General features: G+C 51.9%; 5 protein-coding genes across 5 annotated transcripts; 1 reads left to right on the top strand and 4 right to left on the bottom strand.

The window, feature by feature from the left end:
- Positions 1–548: 548 nt before the first annotated feature.
- NCS54_00815400 (2EXR domain-containing protein) lies at positions 549–1,814 on the top strand (the record flags this gene model as incomplete). Its single annotated transcript, XM_053153551.1, has 1 exon — positions 549–1,814. The coding sequence occupies one exon, from the start codon at positions 549–551 to the stop codon at positions 1,812–1,814; it is 1,266 nt and encodes a 421-aa protein (XP_053009526.1).
- A 585-nt stretch (positions 1,815–2,399) lies between these two features.
- On the bottom strand, positions 2,400–3,219 carry NCS54_00815300 (AB hydrolase-1 domain-containing protein; the record flags this gene model as incomplete). Its single annotated transcript, XM_053153550.1, has 2 exons — positions 2,400–2,720; positions 2,764–3,219. The coding sequence occupies 2 exons, from the start codon at positions 3,217–3,219 to the stop codon at positions 2,400–2,402; spliced, it is 777 nt and encodes a 258-aa protein (XP_053009525.1).
- A 2,625-nt stretch (positions 3,220–5,844) lies between these two features.
- NCS54_00815200 (Protein kinase domain-containing protein) lies at positions 5,845–6,336 on the bottom strand (the record flags this gene model as incomplete). The annotated part of the gene is made up of 1 exon (XM_053153549.1): positions 5,845–6,336. One exon carries the CDS (start codon positions 6,334–6,336, stop codon positions 5,845–5,847), a length of 492 nt encoding a protein of 163 aa, XP_053009524.1.
- A 522-nt stretch (positions 6,337–6,858) lies between these two features.
- NCS54_00815100 (Hypothetical protein) lies at positions 6,859–8,546 on the bottom strand (the record flags this gene model as incomplete). Its single annotated transcript, XM_053153548.1, has 2 exons — positions 7,635–8,546; positions 6,859–7,578 (listed from the first exon to the last, which is right to left on the bottom strand). Exons 1-2 carry the CDS (start codon positions 8,409–8,411, stop codon positions 6,859–6,861), a joined length of 1,497 nt encoding a protein of 498 aa, XP_053009523.1. The 5' UTR covers positions 8,412–8,546.
- Positions 8,547–9,771: 1,225 nt separating this feature from the next.
- NCS54_00815000 (Hypothetical protein) lies at positions 9,772–11,940 on the bottom strand (the record flags this gene model as incomplete). The annotated part of the gene is made up of 3 exons (XM_053153547.1): positions 9,772–9,901; positions 9,952–10,347; positions 10,394–11,940. The coding sequence occupies 3 exons, from the start codon at positions 11,938–11,940 to the stop codon at positions 9,772–9,774; spliced, it is 2,073 nt and encodes a 690-aa protein (XP_053009522.1).
- Positions 11,941–12,149: the final 209 nt, after the last annotated feature.

Here is a 12,149-nt window from a genome sequence, read left to right as displayed (position 1 = left end):
TGGTGCATCATGCGTAGATCAAAGGTAGCTCTACCCCATCGATGAATGGCCCCAATCACGGGGCTCCATGGAATGTTTTCAACGCACTTAAAACTGTTCTCATTGCTCCCGTGCCTGGCACTCCCTGGTGATGTGAAAGAAGTGTCACCATGGATCACTAAGTCACCAACAAGCTAATGTTCATTGCAATGTCTATTGGTTACTTGGTGGCAGTTTTTCAGTATACATATCTACATGATTCATCTCCAACAGCTTTTCATCACTTCTTTGAGTGCAATTGAGAGTTATCCAAAGCCAGCTCTCATCTGTTACCAACTGCCACAGCAACTTCCTTCTTCCTTAATAGGCGCTACTTCCCTCTCCTCTCCCACTCAACGTTCCCCTCAACTTCTCGATGATCTCTTATATATCTTTTGGAAAGAACCATCAGTTCTGGAACGAACGCCAAGCCAGGTAGCGGTCATGAAACCCAACCTGCCTCCCGCCGAAACTCGCAGCTCGTTCATCCCCGTACCACCATCATGGCCTCCAACAAAAATCCAATAACAATGAATCGAGATACTTTTCATACATTTTTCAACCTCCCCGACGATATAAGAGACGAGGTTTACCTTCTTGCGACACCTCCACGTATCGTCAGAGTCGAGGAGAGCCCTCAGGTCTCTTCCCCTGATGTGCTCGCATTTCTATACCAGCTCCAATTCACGGGCAAACGACCTTTTATACATCCTTCTCTGGCATACTTTGCTCCTTACTGGCGCCCTTACGTCTTGGGGCTACCAGGATGGAATCCGCAGATCCTGGAACCCCATGAGCCAATCAGCCAGTCGCCTGCTCAGCCTGATCCATGGAAGCCATCCCAAAGTTGCCCCCGCCTCGATCCCGTCTGGCTTGCTCATCGACCTGAGCTTGCATGGAATCTATGTCGAAGCTCGAGCCTCTACTCCAAAGCTCCAATACCGCCTCTGCTGCACACGTGCCGCGACTCTCGAAACCGCTTGAGACGACTCGGGTACGAACTCGCTTTCCCAACTCGCACCTCAGAAGCCCGGACTTGGTTTAACTTTCGACGCGATACGCTTTTTCTCAGAGATCCCGATATAATTCAATTCCAGAGGTATAAAATTGACGCCCAAGGCCGCTACTTCGACGATATGCTGTTAGCCCTCCCATACAACCTGACCCAGTTTATGCCTTTGGATCTACTCAGCGTCCGACGACTTGTCCTTCCTTTCGACCGAGTACTCGATATGGTGGACCCTTCTTCCCCCGACCTGTTGATAAAAATAATGGGGACTCTGCGTGTCATGCCTCACCTTGAACAACTGTTCATAGCCAATGGCATCTTTGGTCCTGTTGCCGGAACACAACCCTTGGAATGGATCGACTGCGACGCTGCGGATTGCCACCTTGAAGAAGTCCGGAAAATCTCTACATTTAGAGATCTCAGCAAGTTCGTTGTCGGATCAAGTCTGGTTGAACACTATGCAGCCGCCTGGGCAGGCTTTTCGACATGGGTGGGCGACGAGTTTGAGGAGCGCCTTCAGGAAGGCCGAGACGAAGACTTGCGCCAGTCAGTCCGAAAATGGGGTGTTCCAAACGTCAAAGTAGGGTACCTTGGCGCACCGAGGGAGTTGAGGCGCCTTTCTCACATGCGACAGGGGTACTGGCAGGAGCTCGAGAGCACAGACGTCGCTGATAAAAGGTCTAGGGAAAGGGAACAGTCAATGTCTACCACCTACTCTGAGTCCGAGGAGCCGGTAACGGGCTCTTCGGGCAGTGATGCCTGGTCTGATGAGTGGCCAGCGTACTGATGAAGCATCGATTGGCTGGGCATGTCACGAGAAGAGAGCATATGCACATAATAAGCGGCCAAGGACTTAACAGCGTGTTTGTAGAACTACTGTGGTAGAAATTGAATACAAACTGCCATTGTTTCCATTTCACCAAGTTGCAAACTGGTGCTCAATTATCAATTCAAGCGCAGGTATCCCGACAAAGACAAAAACTTCTGTGTTAACTGTGTCCTTGATGTCATCCCAATAGTCTCTATATGAAAGCTTAGGTGAAACAATTCACAAAGCTGCTCTCTGATGCTGGAGCCGGTGACATGGATAGCAATCATAGTCTGGAGCCTTCAATATTAACTAAGCTTCTGCTCTTCTTTGACCGTATTATCCCGTGCCATTGCTCAATTGCATGTCTTTCCAAGAACAAGAGATGTCAGTGTGTTTGCCTACAATGGCGTGCTTGTGTTTATATCTTTACGCATCTGCGTAATCTATCAATGTCTACCCAGATCTAGCCAATCTTTAGCATCAACGGGACACCTCCTCATGGTGATCTCATCTCATGTCGCTTCGCTTAACGTAGTGTCACTTAAGCACTTTCTCCCAAGCTTACTGGTCCTCGGCAATTTCGACGAGAATCCTACAAGTCTCAGGAGACTTGCCCAGGAACGGGCTATGGCCAGCCGCTATCCGCCTCTCTTTCATGCCGGGGGTCAACTTGACCAGCTGCTCCTGAAGAGCCAGGGGGAAGATGAGGTCGTTCTCGCAGATTAGATAAGTCTTTGGGATGGTAATGTCGGTCGCGATAAAGTCGATGCCTGTCTCGAAGGCGTCTTGGGAGTGCGGCAGCAAGTTTGCGTAGACCTTTCTTGCTTCTTCCTCTGTGGTGTCGTTGTAGAGCATCTGAAAGCCCTTCTCATTGACGGTAGACTGCTTGTTCTGTGGCAATCATGTTAGAGTAACAGCTGAAAACATGTTTGTAAATGCTTGCCTTTGTGTAAGCCTCTTGGGTGTTTTGCCAGTCAGGCCAAGCTCCACCAAAGGTCGTCAACAAATCCCAACCCTTGACGGGAACCGCGAAAGCCGCAAGAAAGACGATGGAGCGGAATCCACCCTTCAGCCCTCGCTCAGCTCGCTCGTGGGCCCCCTGTCCCTCTGTGGCGACCGTGGCAGGGATGCCTCCGTACGAGTGGCCGACGAGGACCACCTCTCTGCCTTCATCAAAGTAAGGGCCAGCCGTCTCCAAAACCTTTGCCTTGTCGGCCTCCCAGGTCACTCCGTGTGTTCCGTGGCCCATCGAGGGCATATGGGGGATTGCGCATTCGTAGCCAAGGCGGTTGAGCTCGTTCTTGAGGGAGTCGTAGCAGACGGGTGGATGCCATGCCCCGGTGACGACAAGGAAAACAGGTTTATCATTAACCGAGCCCATCTTTGTTTATGATCTGCGAGATGTAACCGAGGGGGGAAGAAAAGTAGCTGTGAACCCAAGTGGACAGTGGCGGCGCAGTGCGGGTAGTTATATCCGGCAATCCGGGCAGCTTGAGCCTCAAAAAAACGCCGAAACAGTTCCGATTCAGGATCAGGCATTGACTTTTCGTGCTGCAGGTTCCACATGGGGGCGGGTATAGCCTTAAGTATAGGGCATCATACGACGACGAATCCTTCCGTGTCTTACCCACGAGCTCGTCAGGAGACGCCGCTCACCACGTTTCTAGTAAAACCTTCCGCTATGACGAGCCCTTGTCTATGCAAGAGGTGGGACCTTTGGAATGGGTGCCAAAGATTCGGTTCCTGCAGATTCTTGTTGGTTCTGCCAAGCGTTGTTAGTTCTGCGATATGCAAGGTCCAGTTACAGCTGAACTCAAATCCCCCTTGCACTCGACCCATAATGGTTCCTCCCTCGGTTAAGGGGTGCCTTGAGATGGTTTCCCATTTATTAGGCACAGACTCAATCTTGGACGTGGGATGGCGCACCCGAGCCCGTGGTAACGAAACCAGGCGTTCGGCTCTTCCAATGTCTGGGTCGACGTGTTTCTGGGAGCTTTCTTTCCATCGTCACACATTCTTTCTACAACTATCATGACGAGCCCTTCCAATTTCCCGCCCGAGTTCTTTGCGTACGATGAAGAAGCGAAGGTGGTGGGTGTTTGCGCCGCCATGATCCCGGTCGCAACGGTCATTGTTGCTGTTCGGTTCTGGTCGAGATGGAGGAAACGGATACACATTGGGATCGATGACTGGCTGATATTGATATCTCTCGTACGCCTAGCAGTGTGTTTGCCCTTTCCATTGTAACAGTTGAATTCAGGCATGTTGGTGTTTTTGAGCAAGTTGTTGTTTAGAGACGAAAACAAAGAGGAGGGAGGTGGTAACAATTAGACTGGCAGCTGGTGGTCACTGGTCGGCTCGAGTTGCACCGGATTATCCACTTAAGGGGGGGCACAACTTGGCCATCCTACTGCATTAACTGAATAATACAGCTTGGGAAAGTTGAATTACAATGCTATAGTTTAAGAGGGGCTTGGTTGGCATCGTTATGTTTGCTCTGTAACTTGAGTGTTTGCATGTCTTTGTGTTATGCAATTATCGCGGTATGCATCTTTAGGGGTCTATGTTCAAAATGATGCTCAACAATGAGGTTCAGAATCAAAGTGCGTCGCTGCGTGTCCGTTCTTTTATCGTGAAGGCACCCGCTCTATCCTCCCTCCCGTGCCTTGTTTTTCTTCATCATCATATGCGCTAGGCGAATCGGGCTCTAAAGGCTCATCTTAGCTTTGCATTTTGGCTCGTTTCCTCAGGCGGTCAAGACGGTCTTTCTGGCCATGGCGCCCCAGACAGAGTTCTCCGACGAGCTCATTACAAAGCTCACTTCCATCCCCGAGTTGGACTTGGGTGGGATGATTCGAGATCTCTCTCAGCCAAAACCTTCAACCATATCTCGAGCCTCGAATAGCTCATCACTCGGCCGACTGGATCTCCTACCACCAGAGCTTCTGCTTGAAGTGCTCAACCTTCTCGACTTCCAGTCTCTCTCCCGAGTACCACGGGTCTCCCTTAGAGGATAGAGAACGATAGAAACATTGTCATCGTATCGTGATGTAATGACGCACTGCCCAAAAATCCTAGCCGCGCTGGGGAAAACACAACTACTCCGATTCCACTCAGCTGCGTTGCTTCGACAAGTACTTTTGGAAGAGCAATGTGTCTCTTGCTTCGAGTTTGTTGCTTTTCTATTCTTACCAACGTGCGGGAGGGTCTGTTTCGAATGCCTTCTCCAAAACTACGCATTCTGGTTGACCACGGTGACCTTTGCGAAGCGATGGTACGCCCTTACGGACAACCAGTTACAGAGAATACCCATCATGCGGAGCATTCCTGGGTCTTACTGTGTGAGGTACAGGGTTAAATACCATCAGTCGTTCCGCCTCGTCAGCATCAAACAACTCTTGCAGTTAGTAATCGACGTACATGGCTCTGCTGAAAACGTTGCCAAGCTCAAGCCAGAGCCGAGATATGGAATAAGCCCCAAAGACGTCTACACACTCAGGCAATTTCATGAGGCCCCCTTGCAACCACCAGGGTGCGGCCTGTCCAAACTCCCGTCCATGCCCAACCGCGTGAACGATAAATAACCCCGGATGGCGTCCATTCGAATGCCTACTCTGACTAGTTCAGGACTTGACTATGGAAGGCTATGTCGAGGTTGCCGTTATATATATGACCAGCACTCTGTCGGATCGTTACCGGCTTCTGTGCTGCAGGAGCTGGTACCGCGAGGGACTGGCCCAACTCGCCCACTTCTTGCCATACTAACTCGGCTTCGTTCTCGGAGAGGGTTCATAGACCATATCAGCCAGTGTTATGGTGCGAGTCGTCTGCTCCAAAACTGGGAGGAAGAACAATGAGGATGTGCTCCTCCAAACGCCGCCCGACCTACAAGCTAGAAGCTACGGGTACATGAGAAGTGGACCCCGGAGCGGAAGAGATAACCATGACATGAGAGAGGACATACATGACAATATGGATGGCTATCTAGTTTCCAACGGATAACCTTTTAGTCCATTGCCCACGGGTAAGGAACAGGAGTCACATCAATCACGCTCACGCCTTTTACTATTGTCGTGGCTGTTCCTCTTCCCGTCGTCTCAGACGGCTCTGCCCTCAATTGTTCCAGTTCCAGTTGCGCCTTCTCCTCATCATATGGCTCAGCATGTTCAAAGTCAATAATCCTCGCTTGGCCTGTCGAGCGATCCACCACAAAGTTGAAGCGCTTCACGTCTCCATGAACCAGACCCATGGTGTGCAGCCTCCGCAACGTGGTCTCACAAGCAGGCAGATCATCCAGGGAAGCATAGTCTCCAACAACCTGCTCCATGAGAAAGCCAATGACCCGGCCATTTTCGTTGAGATGGCCAAGGAATTCGGGTGCAATTCGGTGCTCGTCTTGACCCTGATGTTTGGTCGTCTCATGTTCGACTTGGGGAATCCACCACTCGAAAATTGCCACTTGGGATATGGTGATACGTTCTTCTCTCCAATTGAACATCTACTGGAGACTTGATTGACCCCTGCCAAATGGGACGACGGGGCAAAAGAAAAGCCTAAGGGCAAAAAGAGTGGTTCCGCCCGGGATCGAACCGGGGACCTTCTCGGTGTTAACGAGATGCCATAACCAACTAGACCACGGAACCGTGGTGATTGGATACTTGGGTCATCGGTAGCATGGTTCATAGTTGCTAGCGCGGGCGGGTCACGAATCCAAACATGCGCTCCATGACTACCCTAGATGAGAACAGGCAAAGCTCCCTTTTGCAAACCCAAAAGTCGAGATTGACCTTCTTTTGCAATTGAGCATTCTTTAAAACTGCGCAGTGTCTTTGTGAAGGTTCTTCGGGTTATGAGACATTATCTACTGGGCACAACTTGGATCCCGGATGTTTCGACAATTGATCAAACCCGTACAAATTCATGATTACCGATACATACAAATCCCGCTATGGAAACCTCTTTCAACCTCGCTCGCCTGGCAACAAAACCCTGAAGCATACACATGATCCCAAACAAGTCCTCACAGTCCATTATTTCGCTCTCTGTCCATAATCTCCTGCACCTGGTGGTTCTGCTGCTGCTGACCGTTGCTCTTTGAAGCGAGCAGCGAGTCAAGCAGGGAACCAATCTCGGGGTATATCCGCTCGATAGCCGCCAGGCCCTCTGGTCCCAGCTGGACCACGACGCCAAACATGTTGGCCAGTCTTGCTGCCTCGGTGCCGCGTGTAACGGCCGCCTGGAGATCCTGGATGTCTGTCTCGAGGCCCGTGGAGTTCTTCTCTGCTGCATCCAGATCTTCCGCCGCCCGTTTTAGCTCTGCCTGTTGTGCACCTATTGTCGCCTCTTGCTTCTTGACCTCCTCGTTCTTAGCTGCCCTCCGTGAGTCATAGCTCTGTATCGCCTGTGCAATCTCGGGTGGCAGAGACATGTTGTTCTCCTGGAGGGCATGGAGTTGGGGCGCAATCGCGTCTTGCTGAGCAGTTTCCTCGAGAAGTCTGCGCAGCTTCTCTTGCGAGTCTGCTATGTCGTTCTGTATATCCTGCACCCGATCCTGAGCTGCGCGAAGCTTGCTCATGGCCTCCTGGTGTGTGGTTCGATGTGGAAATATCTCCTTTTGGGCAATAACGAGGTTAGCGCGTATTGACCGGACGTAGCCATCGATGGCCGCGGTGTAGACATTTGTCGCGGACTGGAGGGGCTCGTAGAGATTGCTGGCATCGAGGGACCGAGTCGCATTAGACTGTTTGTGTCAGTGACCTGGATTATCGCGAATGGCAATTTATAGTAGGAACTTACTGTAGCGTTCGGGCCAAAAGATGTAGCCATTTGGTAAGTAGCCATCGGTGAACTGAACATCATCAAACTCTGCGCAGCAGACAAGCGCGAGCCTTCTGGCGAGCTGTGGCGGATGCGCTTCTCTATCGGACTGGGTATCGTGGTAGCGGGTCGCTTGAGCGTTCTGACACTGCGAGGAAGAGGAGGAGATGGAGGAAACTCGGAGGCAACAGTAATGGATGAAGCCATGTGCTCCTCGCTTTCCTCTGAGGAAGTATGGCGACGCGATCGAGAAGGATCGGTGGGCGAGTCTGGGGCGCTGTAGTTTGTCGTTCTTCGTCGCCGTCCTGATCGTCGCTCGACGGTGCCGCTGTCATCGCCAGTCCCATCATCTTGGAGATCTCGAGTTGGCGATTGTGGGATTGTTCGCACGAAACGCTTCTTTGCTGCATGGACATCCTGTGCCATCAATTTACCAGCATAGGAAGGTTTCCGGTCGCGCGCTAGGGACTTTCGCAGCTCCCCCTGGAGATCCTCCAAGGTGTCTCCGGGATTCCTCGCGACATGATCCGCGACCAGCGCCAGGTCCTCGAGCAGGTTGATGGCCCACATCTTTGGGGGCGCCTCGGGGACTATATCCCAGGGCCAGACACCCATGGCCTTGTATATGCGACGAGCAGCTCTTGCGCCACGGGTCTGGAGATATGCCCCATGGGGCTCTGGGATGCGGATCGTGTCGATGTTATCGTGGGGACCATCAGCCTCGGAGGTCGGCGCGTTGGGTTTGGTGGTCGGCATGGCGCGAGATGGTCGCGGGAGGAGGTCTATGGCATTCAATTGGACCTCTCGGGCGTATGATATCGCAGATGGCAGAGCAGCGTGTACGGAGATCCCAACCGCGGGCAAAAGCCGGCCTGGCGGGTGGTGGTGAACAAGTTGTTGACTTGATTCCCCAGCCACGCATCATCATGGGGCGTGTGACTGGGCTCGCGAGAACATCATCTCATGCAAGATCACGTGACTTGGACAGCTCTCCCCGCAGTCATGAACTCATGATAGTGTTTGACGGCAATGGGCGGCCTGTATTGGGGTTGTAGACGTGTCTGAAACCATGGAGAGCTTATGCGATGCCTCATTGACCTTTTTACTAGACTTTTCAACTTTGTTCTGCTGTTTTGTGGTGAATTGTAGATAAACAGCCTGCTTGTTTGCTACGCGAGAAGTAGCACCGTGCGTAAAAAGCAAACATTCCTCTATTCGCCTGCTTGGGGTTGGTTGGGGTTGTGGAGAGGACCTCGACATTGAGCCTCGAGGAGAATGGGAAGAGGAGACTAGACGAGAAATTTAGCCTTAATCTGCCTGTAACCTGGCAAGGAATGAAGCTCATGAATCTCAAACAGTCATACAAACAGCGCTGTCGTGAACTGAGGGTACAGTGTGCTACGCCCCTGCACTATGCACTTTTGAGACCTTAGCGAGGTGGCGTCCAGCGACGCGTGATGGCTGCCGCGTTGGACAGCAGGAGGAGATTTCTTTGTTATTGTCACATTCACGAGTCTCTCGGTGGCTTTTATTCTCAAGGGCTGAGATACGAGTTCTTGGTTCGAATCCTAGAAACACCACGTTGGGTTCGTTTTCCGCTTGCAACTTGGATCTCATAGATCTCAGCCTTAGTATTCAGGCGCAAGCCGTTTCGGTACCCTTACTTCAATGATGATAAGAATCTCTACAGTCAATACTGGAGGAAAGACCTTGGATGAAGGGAGTGAGTGGGTAGTTGGTTACTATGGCTGCGTCTTATCTCTTGTCACGCAAGCTACAAACATGAAACCGTCGAGCAGTCAAAATGACCAGACTTCTCCTCACCGAGGTAGACCTGGGTGAATAATTGAACAGGTCTTGGTCTTCCCAATTGGTAATTGAACAATAAGGCAGATTCGGTGTGAATAGATTTTCATTTTCGTTTACACGTATCTCTTGTCTCATGCGGAGTAAACACACAACATGATCCAAAATCATAACGGAAAGTATGATGACGTGGACTCAAAAAGGCTCTTTATCCAATTGGCAGTTATATGGCTAGAACTGCCAGCTTCGGTAGTCATCAGAGGTCTTTCTTTCATTACGACCCCATATCTACTCCTGCTGAGCCTGGCACTCAAGCCTTGTTGACCCTGTTGTAAAAAGTCTGGATCGCATCCGTGATGAGCGCCTTGACCTTGGTCGAGTCCAGCTTCTCCTCACGGTTGAAGGTGTATAGACCGTTAACCTCTTGCTCGATATCGGCACTTTAGACGGTTAGTAAATCTAAAGATGATCCAGGATTCGATGTACTCACAGCTGTGTGTAGACAAAGGTGCAGCAGTATCCTCCCTCAATCGTACCCCTGACGAGTCTATTGATCCTCTTGACCAGGTCATCAGGGTTAGTCGCCGTCGTGTATCCCCAGTCGCGGTTCTCCTCTCCGTCTTCCTTCTTGGCCGGGGCAATGTTGACTCCGCCAAACTCGGTGTTCATGACGGGTGCGCCGGGCTTGTGCTTTGCACCCTCCTCAACGCCGGGGATAGCAGGCACAAACATGTCTCGGCCGGCCTTTTGGCCCGTGATGAGGTCGAGGCTGGCGCATGTCTTTTCGAGCTCTGGGCCATCGCTGTAGTCGTGGAAGGTTGTGAGGTCAGTGATGACGTGCTCCCAGCCGCAGTTGTCGTTGATGCTTCGAGTGTTGTCAAGACTCCTGTTTATGTGTGAGTAAAATTCTTAAGATAATCGTGGCTTCTTACTTGGTCAGGTAGTAAAGTTGTCGGATGTGGTTGCGCTGATCGACATTGTCCTTGAGAGAGCCGTAGCCCCAGCTCTCGTTGACAGGAGTCCACGTCACGACAGACGGGTGGTTGATAACAAGCTTGACAGCCTCAGTCCACTCAGCGTTGAAGCGCTCCACGTACTCCTGGCTGAACTGGTAGGCGTTGGCCATCTCCCCCCAGACGAGATAGCCAAGCTTGTCGGCCCAGTAGTAAAAGAGGGGATCCTCAACCTTCTGGTGCTTTCTGCAACCGTTGAGACCCATCTTCTTTGCAAGCTCAATGTCAGTCTTGAGACTCTCTGGGGTTGGGGGCGTCATGAATGTGTCGGGCCAGTAGCCCTGGTCCAAGCATAGAGCTTGGAAGTAAGGCTTGTCATTGAGTCTCCAGAGACCATCGCCCTTGGTCCAATCGATAGACCTCATACCAGTGGTGGTCTTGACTTCGTCAATGACCTTGTCAGAGCCGTCGTAGAGCCGAATGACGAGGTCGTAGAGCTGAGGGTGTTCAGGAGACCAGAGAGCAACACCATCCCGCCAGCAGGAATTATTATCGAGAGGTGCATCTTGGAGAACGGACTGAGGCAACTTGGACCTCTGCTCTTCAGATAGACGCACGCTCAAATCAACAGCAACAGTGTCGGTCTCCCGGGGAAGAGCCTTCTTCTCTGACTTGGCCACCGGAACACCAGCAAAGCTAGCCTCGAGCTCAACGCTGTAGCCCTTGCCAACTCGCCTGCCCTTGGTAACAATGGTACTGCGGAGCTGCCCTCCGTGGATGTCGTTGGACTTGATGACAGTGCCGGATGAACTATCGGCGATGCGAGCTGAGGGAACAACCTCCAGCCAGACTGACTGCCAGATACCACCCGAGGGCGTGTAGAAGATACTCTCGGGCTTGGCACCCCAGTATTGCTTGCCTCGCGGCTGTGTCAAGTCATAGGCCGAGTCGTAGACGCGGATGGTCAGACGGTGAACGGACGACTGTCCAGCAGCGTTCACAGCGTCAGTGGCGTCAATCTCGAAGGGAACATGTCCACCTCGATGACCACCAATGTACTCTCCATTTAGCCAGACAGTGGCCTCATAGTCGACAGCACCAAACCTCAAGACAAGGCGATGTCCCTGCTCCTTCTCCTGCGCACTCCGCAGGTCAGAAATGGCACGCTCGTACCACAGCACCTCATGAACACCTCGCTCATTAATGCCCGAGGCGGGAGACTGGAACACAAAAGGGACCTTGATCTTGGTCTTGGAGTTTGTCGTCTGAGACGAGGCGGAAAAGACATTGTTCTGGATCAGGGCCTGGGTGTCGCCAACGATCTTCTGGACGACGCTGTCGCTCTCTGCTGAGGCGCCCTCGCGCGTGTTGGAGGTGGTGACGCTGACCTTTTCAGGAAGGCCGGTGCGCTGCCAGTTCTCTGCAAGGCCAGTGTCGGCGTCGTCAAAGAGAAAGTCCCATTGTCCGTTGAGGGTCTCCCAGCGAAGGGGGTTGCGCTCAAAGTCTGGGCGAGGATACGACGTCATCTTGGAGGGGTAAAAGGCACAAGAAGAGGTCAATTCAGGGAAGAGAAGTCACAGGAAACTGTTCAAGATCTAACGAACGTGTCGAGAAAGGACAGCTTTTTGTGTCGAGAAATTCACCGACCGTTTCGCCGCGCGTCGATCGGTTAAGTTTGTTTGATGGCTGATGAGGGGGTTACACGCAGCAAGGGAACCACCTCTCGTAATCACGC

The sequence above is a fragment of the Fusarium falciforme genome, chromosome 6 (genome assembly GCF_026873545.1).
Source record: "Fusarium falciforme chromosome 6, complete sequence".
In the NCBI taxonomy this organism is placed as follows: domain Eukaryota; kingdom Fungi; phylum Ascomycota; class Sordariomycetes; order Hypocreales; family Nectriaceae; genus Fusarium; species Fusarium falciforme.
The sequence above is the reverse complement of the archived record's forward strand: the minus strand, read 5'-3'. Positions and strand labels throughout refer to the sequence as shown.